At 40.2% G+C, this 14,542-nt stretch overlaps 1 protein-coding gene across 3 annotated transcripts in view; it reads left to right on the top strand.

Moving 5' to 3' along the window:
- The first annotated feature begins 566 nt into the window (after window positions 1-566).
- Window positions 567-14,542, top strand: part of LOC119172298 (V-type proton ATPase 116 kDa subunit a 1-like) — a 42,815-nt gene continuing 28,839 nt past the window's right edge. The window contains exons 1-5 of one of the 3 annotated variants that reach the window (XM_075893547.1): window positions 567-830; window positions 959-1,037; window positions 1,336-1,433; window positions 2,061-2,189; window positions 11,970-12,055. In XM_075893547.1, coding sequence (XP_075749662.1) covers window positions 714-830; window positions 959-1,037; window positions 1,336-1,433; window positions 2,061-2,189; window positions 11,970-12,055 — 509 coding nt within the window. In that variant the 5' untranslated portion in view covers window positions 567-713. Of the gene's footprint in view, window positions 831-958; window positions 1,038-1,335; window positions 1,434-2,060; window positions 2,190-11,945; window positions 12,056-14,542 lie in introns of all 3 variants that reach the window. The other 2 variants (XM_037423351.2, XM_075893545.1) reach the window with 2 other exon arrangements.

The following is a 14,542-nucleotide window of genomic DNA, read 5'->3' as shown; positions in this document are numbered from 1 at the left end:
CATCGTTGTTACATGAACTACGGGCAGGTGGAAGATGTGCTCAGAGGCACGGAGGAAGGAAAGGTTTCCTTCCTACGTGGCTCAGAGGAGTGCCCACAGAACACCTTCCAGTAGCACAACGCGCGTTGCCTTCTTTCTGTAATATCACCAAGCACGTCACTTGACAAGCCACTCCAGCAATCGAAACCAAAAGTGGCATTTGGATCTTAACGCTAATAAAAATATGTTTGATGTTGATGTATTGTCGACCCTTCATCCCTCTTTCCTTCCCCTTTCCCTTATCCCCTGTGTAGAGTAGCAGGCTAGAGCGAACTAGCTCAGGCCGACCTCTCTGCCTTCTAATAAATTCTCACTCACTTGATGTATTGTCAGGCGCCACAATACTAGTTTGGGGGTTTAGATATTACCGTTTTTTATTTAAAGCAACAGTTAAAAATGTTTAAAATATGTATCAGTATTGTTTTACCTGCTTACGGCCAAAAATGATGACCTCCAAAATTGCACAACCATCACTGTAGTCTCGGAGGCTAGTATTAATCGTTATCGCGTATTCACGTGACGTGTGGGCATGATGGGCGTTCAGGCTGCAGTGCGGAACAACTCGTCGCCCATTGGTTTTTGAGGCGTTAGGTGTAGGCGAGTGGCACAAGTTTAGGTTGGGCGCCGATTTATACATTCGTTTCAGAACTTAGGTTCTTCCATTAGCTGGGAAGATGGGGGGCCTCTTTCGCAGCGAAGAGATGACTCTTTGCCAGCTGTTCCTTCAGTCCGAAGCGGCGTACGGCTGTGTGTCCGAGCTGGGCGAGTTGGGCTTGGTCCAGTTCCGAGATGTAAGTCCGTTCTCGCTTTACCTTATCTCACCTAATTACCCATGCAACCCCGCAGGGACATAGCGAAATGATTCATCGTACTGCAGTACTTATTATGCCGTTTTCTTTGTTGCCCGATTTGCTTCTAGCTTAATCCTGACGTCAACGCTTTCCAACGAAAGTTCGTCAACGAGGTCCGCCGCTGCGATGAAATGGAGCGTAAGCTACGTAAGTAATAACCTACACTTATACTGGACTAGATTATCGGTGAATGTAGCCTCTATTACGTCCTAATTTCTACATACACGTTTGTTTGAGGTAGTACCGGTTAGTTGTGCTCGTCATGTGACTCGATTGCACTTGCGTTCACGCGCCGCCCTTCAAACGACGGCCGGCGGGTTTACGTGAGAGCTGTACATTGTCTTGTTGGAAAAAGTCAGGCGCAGTGAAAACGAGCTTTTTGGTGACGACATTGTGTTGTGCGGCCAGCTTCACCTTCAATCGTTCATGTCGTTATCACATTCAGGATTCCTGGAGAAGGAAATCAAGAAGGATGGCATCCCCATGTTGGACATTGGCGACAATCCAGAGGCGCCACAGCCCCGAGAGATGATCGACTTGGAGGTTAGTGATCAAATACTGCATCGTTATTCAGCTTTCTAAAGTACCATAGGGTTGAAGCAAGGGCGACAAACCTTGCAACAGTAACAGCAGGTAGATGAACTCAAGAAGCATGTGTTGGGGTACTAGCGTGTAAGACATATTTTGTAAACTGAAACTGTGCAAGAGACGAGACACAAGAATAGAAGCAGGAGACTGGACGAATGCAGGGCGAACCTTTGTACTGTTTCCGTCTATTCTTGTCTCGTCTCTAGCACAATTTCATTTTACAAAGAATTAAAAAGATGTAACACTGAAATAGCTGCTGTTTGAATTTGGGAGTAGAAGTCAAGTAGATATTTACATTTGTAAACCTTTGGCAAATTGCTGCATTATGCAGCCTCTTTCATACGTGAATTTGTATACCTTATTAATCATTATTGTTCCCCATAATGTTTGCGATAAAGTAATCACTGAGAATTTTCACAATGATGTTTATTTCAGTGATTTTCCTACTTCCAAGTAAGTCAATGCATTCTGCAGGTGCTAAAGCTAAAATCACTTTTCACTCATTGCCTGGGCTTGTAAGCAGTATCACGTGCAAATAGTTTACACCTTGGATTTGTCTTTTTTATAACTGTGACTGTGCAGGCCACATTTGAGAAGCTTGAGAATGAACTGAAAGAGGTGAACACCAACGCCGAGGCTCTGAAGAAGACCTATCTTGAGCTCACTGAGCTGAAGCACATTCTGCGTAAAACCCAGACCTTCTTTGATGAGGTACGTTGCCTCCCTGATGTGATCTCCCGGCCTAGTATCCTTGCAGTTTGATTTTTGAGAGTTGCTCACGAAATATCAAGGCTTTGTTTTATACTACGTGCCATACCTAGCAGGCAACGCTACAAAGGCAATAAAAATTTAAAAGTGTGTCAAGTATAAATGAAAAATATAGGTATGTTTAGCATAACTTCATGTAACTATTGTCGCATACCTTAGTCACAACATGTGACATAATTGTATAGATGGTGTCACAAATCTGTCTATTTACCACCACTCAAGTGACATATTACTGCAGCCTTCAGCCACAGTGCACCACTGGTGACCACGGACAAGACACTGCATTTAGGAAGTGAAAATGTGTGCAAGTAACAGTTGAGATTTACCTCTGGCTTACAAGTTGTAACTGTGGTGCACATAGGGGCAATTTTATGACAAGTCTTCCAGATAAACCACCCTGCAAAACGTGCCGAGGGAGATTTCTATGGCTGCATCATTGGTTTAGCCTTTGCAGCATTTTCTGCTAAGTATGAAACGGAGTGCAGTTCCATATTTTCGGAAGCTTTGCACCCTTTTACTGCATGTCAGCATAAAGCACAGTCATGGACAAATAAAACGTGAAGAACAAATCGCAAACTTGTATCAGAACGGACAATTGGGAGAGTTGGTGTGCTTCCATCTCCAACGAATATTAGTGTGGCAAAACTGGGACGAGAATAGAAAGGACAAACTACAGCACTGACTTGCAAATAAATTTTATTTCGAAAAGAGGCAGAATAAATAACACCTGGAAAATCTTAAGAAAACTGAGGGCCTGCGAAAAAGTGGCAAAGAAACTAGAAGCTGGGCAGAAGTAAACGGAAGATAATTACACTACACCTCAAAAGAATTTAGCTGCGATTCCTCAGGTACGTAGGCTGCTGCACGGGATTAAAGGTGTGGGTGCTAGGTACCGAGTTGATGTTGTATTCAGCGTTGGCCACAAATTGCAGCAGGTATGTCCAGCTGTAACTGGGAAATTTAACGGAGAAAAATATGACAAACGGCAAAACTGCGTGGTAAAACGCAAGGATAAGTTCGCAGATTGTTGAACTAATGTAGTATACAAGATTTCATGCTCTTGCAACAAGTTTTTCATTGGTCAAACTAGTCGGTGTGTAAACGGAAGAATCCAGGACCATGCATGTAATGTAAAAAATGACACAGGTTCTTATTTGGTTGTTCATTGTAAAAGTAGTGCTTATAAATCTTGTTTTGATAAAACGGAACTCTTGCAATGTCACAGAGACCCAGTGCTCACGGGTAATCATGGCGGCATGTTACATGTCACTGGAAGGTGATAACTGCATCAGTCAGCCTTCCCTAGTACTATCAGATGCAGAGGTATCATACCTCACAGATAGCTTGTACATCTCATCAGCCACAAGGGCTTTTGTGGTGTTTTGTCAGATTGAGCATGCACGATGGTTTTCTTTTCCTGGGTTTTCCACATGTCATTTATTTTGCTTCTTTTTGGAATAAAGTTTAGTTGCGAGTCAGGGCTGTAGTCTGTCTTTTCCATTCTCACGCCAGTTTTTGTCACGCTAATATTCACCGCAAGTTGTATCACTTTCGCGAGTTATAACTCGAGTGCACTAATTGCCAAGGATGGTGTAGGCTTTAAATGAAGTGTGCACGCTGAAATCGTGCCGAGATCAAGTGTGCTAATGGTTGCGAGAATGAAGTAATGCTTTTTAGTTAACTCTAACTTGTTCTTATTTGATTTGTGTATCACTGCATGTAGTGTTTAGCTGGTAATAATTTAATATGACTTCAAACAAATCATGCATATGCTTGTACAGAAAAAGTTCAGGAATGTGGTTGGATTGCATTACTTGTAAACAAAATCTTTTATGGTTAGTTTTGTGCAGCTCAAGATCAATACATGTAGTGGGAGTTTTCAGCCAATTAATTTAGATATGAAGACACTCAGCAATCATTAAGTGAGAGCAAACAAAAATAAAAGTGTAGTTGCTTATTAAGAGGGCTTTATTGAGCTTGAAGCTTCTAATATTAATTGGTATGGGCTAGTTTCTTCGTGTGATTCAGAGGTGAGAAGGGAAACGAGCTGCACTTATCAATAATATTGCAGCCGCTTGGCCTGTGCCGTGTTACATGGCACACCTCAGTGACGCATCTTCTTGACAACGGCTGCGTTTGTTGCTTGCTGGACAGGCATTGTCTGTTAAAGTTTGAACATCAGTGAATCATGAAATTCAAACAAAAAAAGCTTTTATTAATAAACTAAAATAAATTTGGTTGCCAATGCAGCTGTGCTAAATGCATAGATAATTTCCAGTAAGTGAACACTACGGAGTGGCACAGGAGTGCCAAACCAATTGTTACTTCTGTGAAAGAGTTTGATTTTTTTTCTGTGTCTAGCAGTGGTCTGTTCCTCTCGACTTTATTGAAGCTTATTATTAGTTGATTTAATGCACGCAAGTGACGGGGTGTTGCAGAGCAGTAAAATGGCGGAAAGCGACAATTTACAGTGTAACAAGTTGCCATCACTTGAGTTGACGGTTCGCTGCCAAAAAAATTCCTTGTTCAGGTGACTACTACTCTGATTTCTTCAGCAGCACTTTAAACAGTATATGTAGCTGTTTTTCTTGCCAGGCCTTTTCATTCGACCAATCTCACCATGTAAAGAGCATATACTCGCATGTACTGTGACATTTTAATTGTGACAGTAGTCTTTTGGCCCTCCTACTTTATCTAAGTCCAAAACAACCTTGAAAAGGATGTCATTTTTATTTTCTGTTTTGGAGGTCAGTAGCCCTAGTGGCACCAAATTTTTTGTTTTTCTACATCTATTGCCAATGTAGAGTTGTACACAAGAAGTCCTCAAAGTACAATAAAATGATATATAGTTAAGATAGATGAAGCAGAAAAAAAATTAGAGAAGGAATACGTAAGAATGAGCTATCTACATCTTTTAATACTGCATTAGCATGTTTCTACAGCGGCCCCCATTATAACGACCCCTATTATAGGAAAATTGGAGAAAAAAAAAAAAAAAAGACAATTTTGTTTTTGTGCTCGATTGCAATGTGCACGCTAATTGGAAGCCAACTCTCTATCCTTTTTTTTTTCGATGTTCGCGCACTGAAAAAACTTCCCAGTATGATTATGAAGAAAAGTGTGTATTAGAATTGCACAAATACAGTACATATAAGGATCAAATTGAAAAAATAAAACTAGTGGATTCTGAACTGTGCTGCTTATTTTAGAATCACTCTGTTTATGTTCTTGCCTCTTTACTTCTAGTGGAAAACTGGTTAATCACAAGCTAATATTCTTTACTATCACTTGAGTTTTAACATCTTGGTTGCTTTTATGAACAACTACTGGAATTTCTTGCATGTGTGCAGAGTTGCTAGTAAAACCTGTGCAAGGTTGGTCTATTTGCATTTTTTTACCTTCTTTGTAAAGTGCTATTTTTTTGTTGAGAGAGAGTATTCTTTGTACGTTAGGCCATAACCAACACTTCTCTTTCTTCCAACGCAACACAGTTACGTAAGACATGCATTATGGTAGGGTAAAACGTGGCTAGCAGTCATTCTCATAACTTGTCTGAATAGAGGGGAACAGTCCACTGTGATATTTCTGACCTTGCATTGTTTGCCTTTTGAACCATTGCAGAAAACTTGCTTATTCTATTGTTGAGTGTTATTCGAGCTTCTGGACCTGATTGTGTGTTTTTTTTTTTAAGATAGTTTCGGTACAGGTAGCTGGAAATTTTTCCTAATTCAGTCTTGTCCTGGGTTAGTCATGATAGTGCACTTTTGACATTGGTAAAACATTGTTTTTAAAAATTACCACAATCTCCTAGCTTATCCGGCATGCTAACAGTGAAAAATGCTTGAGATCGGTGGACTGAATTGAATCAGTTTGTAGTGGTCCTACCATATGATGTTCAGCCATGGATTAGTATCGACGCTTATTTAAACTTTCTCAGCTTCATGTCTCTGCCTACAAAGGGTGCATTTATAAAAAAAAAGGAAGTTATCATGACAGGAAGATTTTAATGCTCAAGTCAAAATTTTAGCGTATCATTTTCTTTGTTTGCACAGGGTACATTATACATAACATGGTTGACAGCGTTATCTCAAAACTTACCTTCGCCGTTATATAGTTTACAATTACTTCTATGAAACTGATTGTTTAGACATACAGGTGAAAACAAAACAGCTTGACTTTATTCAACTAAAGCAGTTTTCTATCTAAATTACTGCTACTGGCCAATGCAAGGACGTTTGGAAAACCCTGTCTTAGTGCTCATTTGCTAGAGCTCGCAACTAGGGAGGGAAATACAGTAAAATCATCTTAATTCGACGCCTGTTAAATTGAAAATTTGATAACTTAGATGTGTTCTCCAGTCCCGACAACCTTCTATATTAATAATTTGGTTATAACTGGCAGCAACCCTGTTAATTCTGGTTATTTTTGGAGCGTGCCAAGTGCGAAGTGCTGCAAACGTAAAATCCAAAGGAGTGAAAACGGCTTTTACCGACAACTGAAACAAGGTGTTGCAGTCTACATTGCCATAATAAAAAAAGTGACCTGTGCTGTAACCATGTTTCGGATTAATTTTGGGTTAACTCATCCAGGGAAGTCTTGAAATGCGGTCGCATTATGAACAAAGTTGTGAGTGATGTAAATTGTGGCTTTTACACTGCTCTCATGAAAAGTAAAATGCAGGATTTATGGATACATCAGGAAAATGAAAGTGTATTAGTGCAATAGACATTTGTTTACTGTTTCTTAATACCTTCAACAATTTCGAATTCGGTTAATTTAGGCATTTTTTCCACTCCCGTGAAATTCAAACTAGAGATTTTGCTGTATTTTCTATTTATACAATACGGTATGGCCTCCAGCATTTCTTGTTTTTGGGCTTTAATACAAGCAAAGCCACATGCAAAATGAACAAATTGAAGGAAGAGGTGAACTGCTGATCAGCCAGGACTTGACTAATTACATTATTTCCATCTCCCTTTACTATATTTGTCATGGTAAACTTTGTGGAGCATGCAGCAACGCTTGGCCAGTGGTAGAACTCTTGTCAAGATTTTAACTACAGGTTCGAATGCTGTGTTTTTATTTTTTGTCTGCAAAAAGGCTCATTGCAGCCCATGTGACATTTTTGGAAGTGTCTTTTTTTTTACCATAACTTTTTTTTTGTCTACCTTTTTTTTTGTCACTTTGGCATATTTTATAGTAAAATTCTTTTATCTCTTACGGCCTCTTTGTGCTGTGTGTTAATGAGGAAGTACAGTGACATAGGTTTTACTGCACCTGAAATTGAGTTTAATGTTGCTGCTGGCTGTCTTTGTTGAGAAATTGTAAAACTGAAATGTTCTCTGCCCCTTCTTGTTCAGTGATCTCTCTCTTGGTGCTTTGTGACTACGGTTCCCCCGTCTTCTGTATTTCTTGTCTTGCCCGTGTCTGCAACTAACCTGCTTTTCTGTCTCTGGCTCTGTCCTCTGCTATGATGTGGGAGTCTCAGTCACAATCTTGGGGAAAAAGAAACTGAAAAAAAAAAAGAAAACCACGGGGAGCAGTCCTCACACTTGGTGGCCAAGAATTGCCGTGCAGATGAATTGGGAGCAGGACAGGTTGGGGGTGTTTTGCATGCGCACTGCCCCAGTAGCAAATATTGCAATTGTGGATTGGTGTGTTGCATGCCATTGCAGATCACTGTTCTGGTGTATGAAAACCAGTAAATTGGATTGTAGGTAGGTCTTGGCCGTTCGGGTCTGATTATGTGCAGTTTTAGCTCTATCTAAAGCTGAGCCTCTGTGTATTCAATAAAAAATGTGTTGGGGACCAACATTATTGGTGCAATAATGACAACTTATGCCATATTTTTGATTTACACCATAATACCTTTACAGCTTTAACACATTGAGCCTGATTAGCATGAGGTGATTCATACTCGCAGAGAAGATTTTAGTGCAATGAAACCAGAGTAATATGCATTTAAGCAGTCCGGGTGTAAACGTGTGCATGTTAACACATGTATGCATAAATGCTCATATATAGGATCCTACTGCCTTGGTTTTGGCTGCTGCAATTCTTTTTCTAGGTAATGAATAGCCTGAAATAATTAACCATTTTTTCTCTTTTGGCTTGGCCTCAATCCACACAGCACAATTGTACTCCAATCAGTTTAGGGATCTCAACATTGATACGGGATGCCATCTGTGGCCAATCCCTGTCATTGTTCAGTGCCTGCCGAGTACAAAACTGAAAATCAAGCTGGATGTGTGGTCCTTGAGTATACACTGTGCTGTTGAAATGCACTGAACCCTGCACATACTCATGGATCGAAAGCATGTGGTTCAGTTAGTTTGACTTGATGGTGTTCAGAGGCCATCTAGTGTAGATTATTTTCTTGAACCTGCACAAACCATGCATGCGCTGTTATCCCTTATGGCTGTTTTCCAAGCAGAGTAGAGGAGTCTTGCGCTGTGGCACAACTTGGGTAAAGTGCCGAGCTTGTCTGTATAGTGCAATGGTGTATTCGTGGACGTCTGTCTGATAAGCTACAGCATCTACACATTGCATGCACTCGTCTTGTGCTTACTGGAGGTGTTCCAATCATGAACGCCCTGTCCGATGTTTTAGCAAATGCTTTGAATAATTCTGCACGGCAGAGAGATTGTGTTTTAGCGACAAGAGTGTTGACAGCTTGGGAAATCTGAGATTTTGTCATATTGGAGGACACAATGTCCCGATGGGCAATAAAAATTTTGTAATAGACTTTTATATTATCTAGCATGAAAATTACTTTACTGACCATTCACAACAATGCCAGTTGTTTACAGGGTCTCTCTGTTCGTATATTTTTCTCAAAATATTTGGGTAGCTACTTCACCATCTTGTAAACAACAGGATGCATTTGCTGAAACATGGGGTAGTGCATTAGAATTGTGTTGGCCTACGTAGCTGTGGCCTATTTGTTGTGCGGAAGTGGGAAAAGCTGCCTTGGCGCATCTTTCTCGAAATCCAGTGCTTTTCGAATGGCATTTGGGGCAGTATGTTGCAAGATTTGTTGCTTTGAGGAGGTGATCACGCATCTTCGCACAGATGTCACAGGCCACCAACATGGCCGAAGATTACGGTCGAACTAGGGCCCTCACCCGTCCTGCCCCTTTTCTTGTAGAAACCATTGCCTTCTTGGTTTGCCTAACATTTTGCCAGCACCAAAACAACTTTTCTGTGCTGTCTCTTAAGCCTAACATTTCACTGCCACACTAATCCTGTATTTACAGCAGTGTGCTAACTGCGCTTTCTCTTTCTCCCTATATCTTTTGTTATCACACGCTTTTGGCGTAATTTATGAATGCAGTGCCCTCTTAACATCGCTCAGTCTCATGGACCGTGAGATAAAAAAAAAAAACGAAAAACATCAATATATGGTGTTTGGATTTCCAGTAATATACATTGTCAACATATTATTTTTTATTAATCATTTTTACACAATGCAGCCCCATCAGGCTGCAGCTAAGTCATGTAATGGCAAGGAAAGAGTGAAGCCAGGAAGGGCATTCTATCTACAAACTGAAAACGAACAAAACAAAAATAAACTGTATAATTGTATTTAAATATGTTGAGATAAAAAGGAGTTACCTGTTGCAATCACACACTGCTTGGAAACTTGTTGTTTTCTCTGGCCTTGTAATCTGTTAAGTTTTTCTGTTGAGTTCTCTGTTATACACACGTAATGGTTTGATAAATTCCATAGCTATAGCTACTCTTCAAACTTTGATGATATCAGTCTTGGCTTGTGAAGTACTGTATGCTAACTTTATAATAAGTAATAGCTTTTTGTGAAAAAAACAGTAGCTAGACAAACTGTCACAACATTGTGCATTACTTTTCACAATTTACTACATAAGTACGTAACATATATTCCTTACCAGCTATCACATGGTGCAGAAGGCAAAGAAAGATGCACCGATCTAAGATCAGCTCCTTCCAGAACATTTTCTTTGTTCTTTCATCTTTGTTTTTCACAGAGCACTTACTTCAGCATGCTTGCATGTATTTCTACTTGATAATCACCACATTTGCATAGCACATTTCGTAAGGTGTGATGCATATATGTCAATACTTGCATGGCTTTTACAGTTCTTTTTCTTTTAATCCTATTTTTCGTTAACTAAGGTTTGCCCATTCTTCTTTAGTTTAAGTTGAGAAGTGTGGTTTACATTAGTGTTTACCGGCATATTTATAAACTAAGTGTTCATAGCATAGTTATCTCATGGTGTTATCAGCCTTAAAGCTGATGCCTGTGTGATGTTTATTGACATTCAAACCTCGATATAACAAAGTAAACAAAAAATAGCTTTGTAATACAGTGTTAAGAATAGATGTTTATTACTAATCTTCGGATATAATCAAGTATTTTTGTAGTAGACGGGACTTTATGAGGTTTTAGTATAGCTTTGTTGGGCTGCTTAACATTTAGTACGTTATGTAAAAGTCATTTCAGCTTTATATGCGGTTGTTGCAATGAAATTTGAATATTGCATAGCTATGGAACCAGACCAGCATCGACGTAATTTTTCCTTTTGACATTAAATTTTGTTGCAGATTGCTGCTTCTAATTAAGTTCATATATTGTAAACTAGTCCGTTAGTTCATCAATATGCTTATGTTTTTGCATACAAATGGGATTATCTTTCAGATAGACAGATATGATGAGGCGAGCATAGGGAACAGCTGTACTATCTCATTAATCTAAATAGTCAAGCTGCATCAGTGAGATGTTGAAATACATGACACAAGTTCAGTGGTAGCAATTCTTAAGAACCAAAAAGAGCAATGAGGAGGGCATTTATCTATCTAAAAAAAAGTGAAATACATGCAACTATTTAACCTTCAAATGTCTGCTTTTGCCTTGCTAGTTGGACTGTGAGTAATAAAAATATTAGTGTTCAGTGTCTAGCCAGTCACAGGTAAGTTAGTTGCTCTATTCCTGCAATATTGGTAAATGTTGGTGCAAGTGCATCATAAATACTCAGCATATGAGGCAACAGAAGGTTGTAATATATTTTAAAACAGCATGCCTGTATGGAAATTGCAAGACAGCTTGTTGTTCTTGGCTGTCTGATCCTTAAAAGTGTGTTTCTGCTTTCTTGGATGTTTGGCATGTGATGCCTGCTCAAGTTCAGGTGTTAGATGCCAGTTAGATGTCATTTGAAGATGCTTATTTCTTATAATAGGAGAGCGTACGGTGAATTGATTACTCTTCAGAATTTTCTTTTTTCTCAGCAGCCAGCATACTTATGAAATAGCTATCGTTCGCTTAGCTGTCTGCTTAGTCATTCGCTTAGTTGTGCTATTTTTATTGCAACATGAAGCATTCAAGTCGTACAAAAAGCTGAACATGAAGCATTCTGCCACTGTGGCTGTGTTGAAACAGTGACTGGGAGCAAAAATGCTCGCGTACCAAAATTTAGGGACAATTTGAAAGCTGACTGCAAATGTACAGCTCTCTTCTCGGGCTATCGCTCATCTGATTTTGTCAGGTAAGGGTGATTGAGATGATGAAGAATGGGCAAGCCTTTGATTTGCAGCACTTTCCTACCCTTGTAGTACCCTTTCCCTCTATGCTCCTCTCCCCCACCTAGACCTCCCTGTTCCCTTAATGGGCCAAGGGGACAGAAGAGCAGGCTTGTGCATACAATGCGAGTGCGTTTGTCACACCAGGCGGGATTTCATCACCGTGCACAGATGCACGACCCGAGCGCCCAGGAAGAGCACGTCATGCTGCTGGGAGACGAGGGCCTCAGGGCTGGCGGACAGGCCCTCAGGCTCGGGTGAGCTAACGTCGAGGCTTGCGTCACATTGCACATGACGCACAGCTGAGGAGAGACGAGGCACAGCGACTGCTCAATTGTGCAGGGCTTTGAAGCATGGCACATTGTTAACAGTACTTAGCTTCATCTTGGCATTGCTTGCTAACAGTGAAGTGGTTGCATTTAGTTTTTTTGTCTACCACAGAAGTGCCACGAGGTTCGAGCTCGTCGATAGTGTCGTGGCAGAAAAACTGAAGAAAAATCGCACAAAATGGAGGTAATGAGAGTAAGCACTGCTATCTTGAAAGTTAAATAGTATTAGGGGGCTTCAACCAATCCACCTGTATTAAGTTTTTACATCTCTTTTTGTGTCATCGTGCTTTACGATCAATACTGTTGAGAATCTTATGTAATATTAGTATGTAAGACTACAGAGTCCTAAAGTGCCAAATTAATTCAAACCGCTCCACTGCAGTACTTGTTGCTGCTTGTTGTGGAGTTTTGACACATTAAATCCTATTATTAAGTGAAAGTAGCTAATGTTATTATTAACTATTGTTAAAGTTACTGACGGTGTCAATAAACTACAAAGCAGATGAACTCCTAACTATCAATACTGGTGAAAGTACCAGCAGCGTTACCTGTTTAGTTTCAACCAAACTGCATGTCATCTTTAAGGGATCATTCGAGGATACTCATTTCAAATTTTCATTGCGCACACTTTTTGTTCTGGGCTAGATATGCAGAAATGAAATGTTGCTAGTTCGTAACTTGATCTGCGCATTAGCACATGCAACAATCACACTCTAGCTAGCTGCACTACTTTGGAAAAGCTTGACACATTCTGTCATAACAAATAAATGTGCTGCTTCGCTTGGGTTCTCCCCAGCTGTGCTGAACTGCATTTACATAGCGTGTTTTATAAATTGAGCGTATTCACATACGCTTATGTATGCATCTTTGTTGTAGTTCTTTGTCTCAAATTTTTTCATGGTTGTGCACTGAGCACCTTGATGTCGGTCAGATGTCACATTTGGACCTCTTCTTGTCTCTGTTATGTTTGACAGAAAAATTTGTATTGCTACTTCTTTGTTATGAACGCTGCGTTATCCATTTTGAGACTGTGTGCTATAGATCACAATGGTAATAACTGCTTGCTACTAAACCTTGCTACAGTTACTGTTACTACTAGTGTTAGACTAGAAGGTGTGTGCCATAAATTAACTCCGGCATTGGTTTATTCAGTATTCATAGATGTTTGTGGTAGAATGGGCAAAGGGAAATCAAGCGTACTCGGCACTACTTTGCAGGAGTATAAGAACGACCTTAAAGGGGCCCTGCAACATTTTTTCAGTGTGGTCAGAAAATGTGGCAGATTGGTATTCAAGGCTACGGAGAACATGTTAGGCAAACGTAATGCAGCAGACGGCCTGGAATTCTCAGTTGGCTAGAAATTGCTCCCTCATCTCTGTACAGATCATGCCATATATACCCAAATTACAGCGCCATATACCTAAAGTCCACGGCTGTTGGCTGATTTGAGCATCGTGGGATGCATAGCTATCGTGGCCATGGCAAGATGGCTGCACGTGATCGCACTGAAAGTAAGCTGCACTTTCAAAGAAAAAAGTGAAAAGAAAGTGCTCAAGGTCATCACGCACGTTGATGAAGGGATGCATTTTCATGCTCACATGTCGTCCCCCTCCATGTGTAAATTTCAGCGTGCTTGCTGGTAAGAGAGGAAAGGGACAGATTCCTGCAACTCTACTCATACTTGGTGGATTATGAAAATTTTTGTAGCAGTTGGCTCGTGAGGCAGTAAGATCTTTAATGAAGCTGTTATAAAATTACTTGAAGAAAGTGTTGCAGGGCCCCTTTAACGTGCGTATGTCCTGAGAAAACGAAATTTGTTGGTAGCAGACGCAGGAAAGCCAGATGGCATTTAATCTCTGGCCCGCAATTTGCACATTGTGGCATTACATAAAATATGATGCTCTTTAGTGAATTTAATGTCAATATATAGACAAAAACGCTTCACCTGTTGCAAGATGTGAGCAGCTAGTAAAAACTGCTTTTATGTGTACATTGTAACTTGTATGGCATCAATTTGTATTCAGGAAAATGCTCGCCGTAGAGTGTAACCTAGCTAAAAGAAGCAAGTGGTCATAGCAGGCAAGAGCAGCAATAGAAAAATTGGAAAGCCTTTCATGTATTGGCTTGTTTTATGGGGTTTTGTTTGTAGAAGCTGCTGGAAACGAAAAGTATGTGTAACTAGGAATATATAGGCTGTTTTGACGTTATTGTACATCTGGTACAGTTTTGCTCAATGGAAAGAAGTGCACTGTGAAGTTCTCCAAGGCTAACAGTTAAAGATAGGCTTTGGCTTTTATCTCACCAATTCGAACGCTTGCTTGACTAGCTTGACGTGTTATGCTAATCATAATTTCCGAGGAATTATAAGTGGGCCTAGTTTCTTGTCAGGCAAAGCATAAGAGTAGTTCCGTTGGC

This window comes from Rhipicephalus microplus, chromosome 4 (assembly GCF_043290135.1).
Source record: "Rhipicephalus microplus isolate Deutch F79 chromosome 4, USDA_Rmic, whole genome shotgun sequence".
Classification (NCBI taxonomy): Eukaryota; Metazoa; Arthropoda; class Arachnida; order Ixodida; family Ixodidae; genus Rhipicephalus; species Rhipicephalus microplus.
This window is presented reverse-complemented; position numbering and strand designations above follow the sequence as displayed.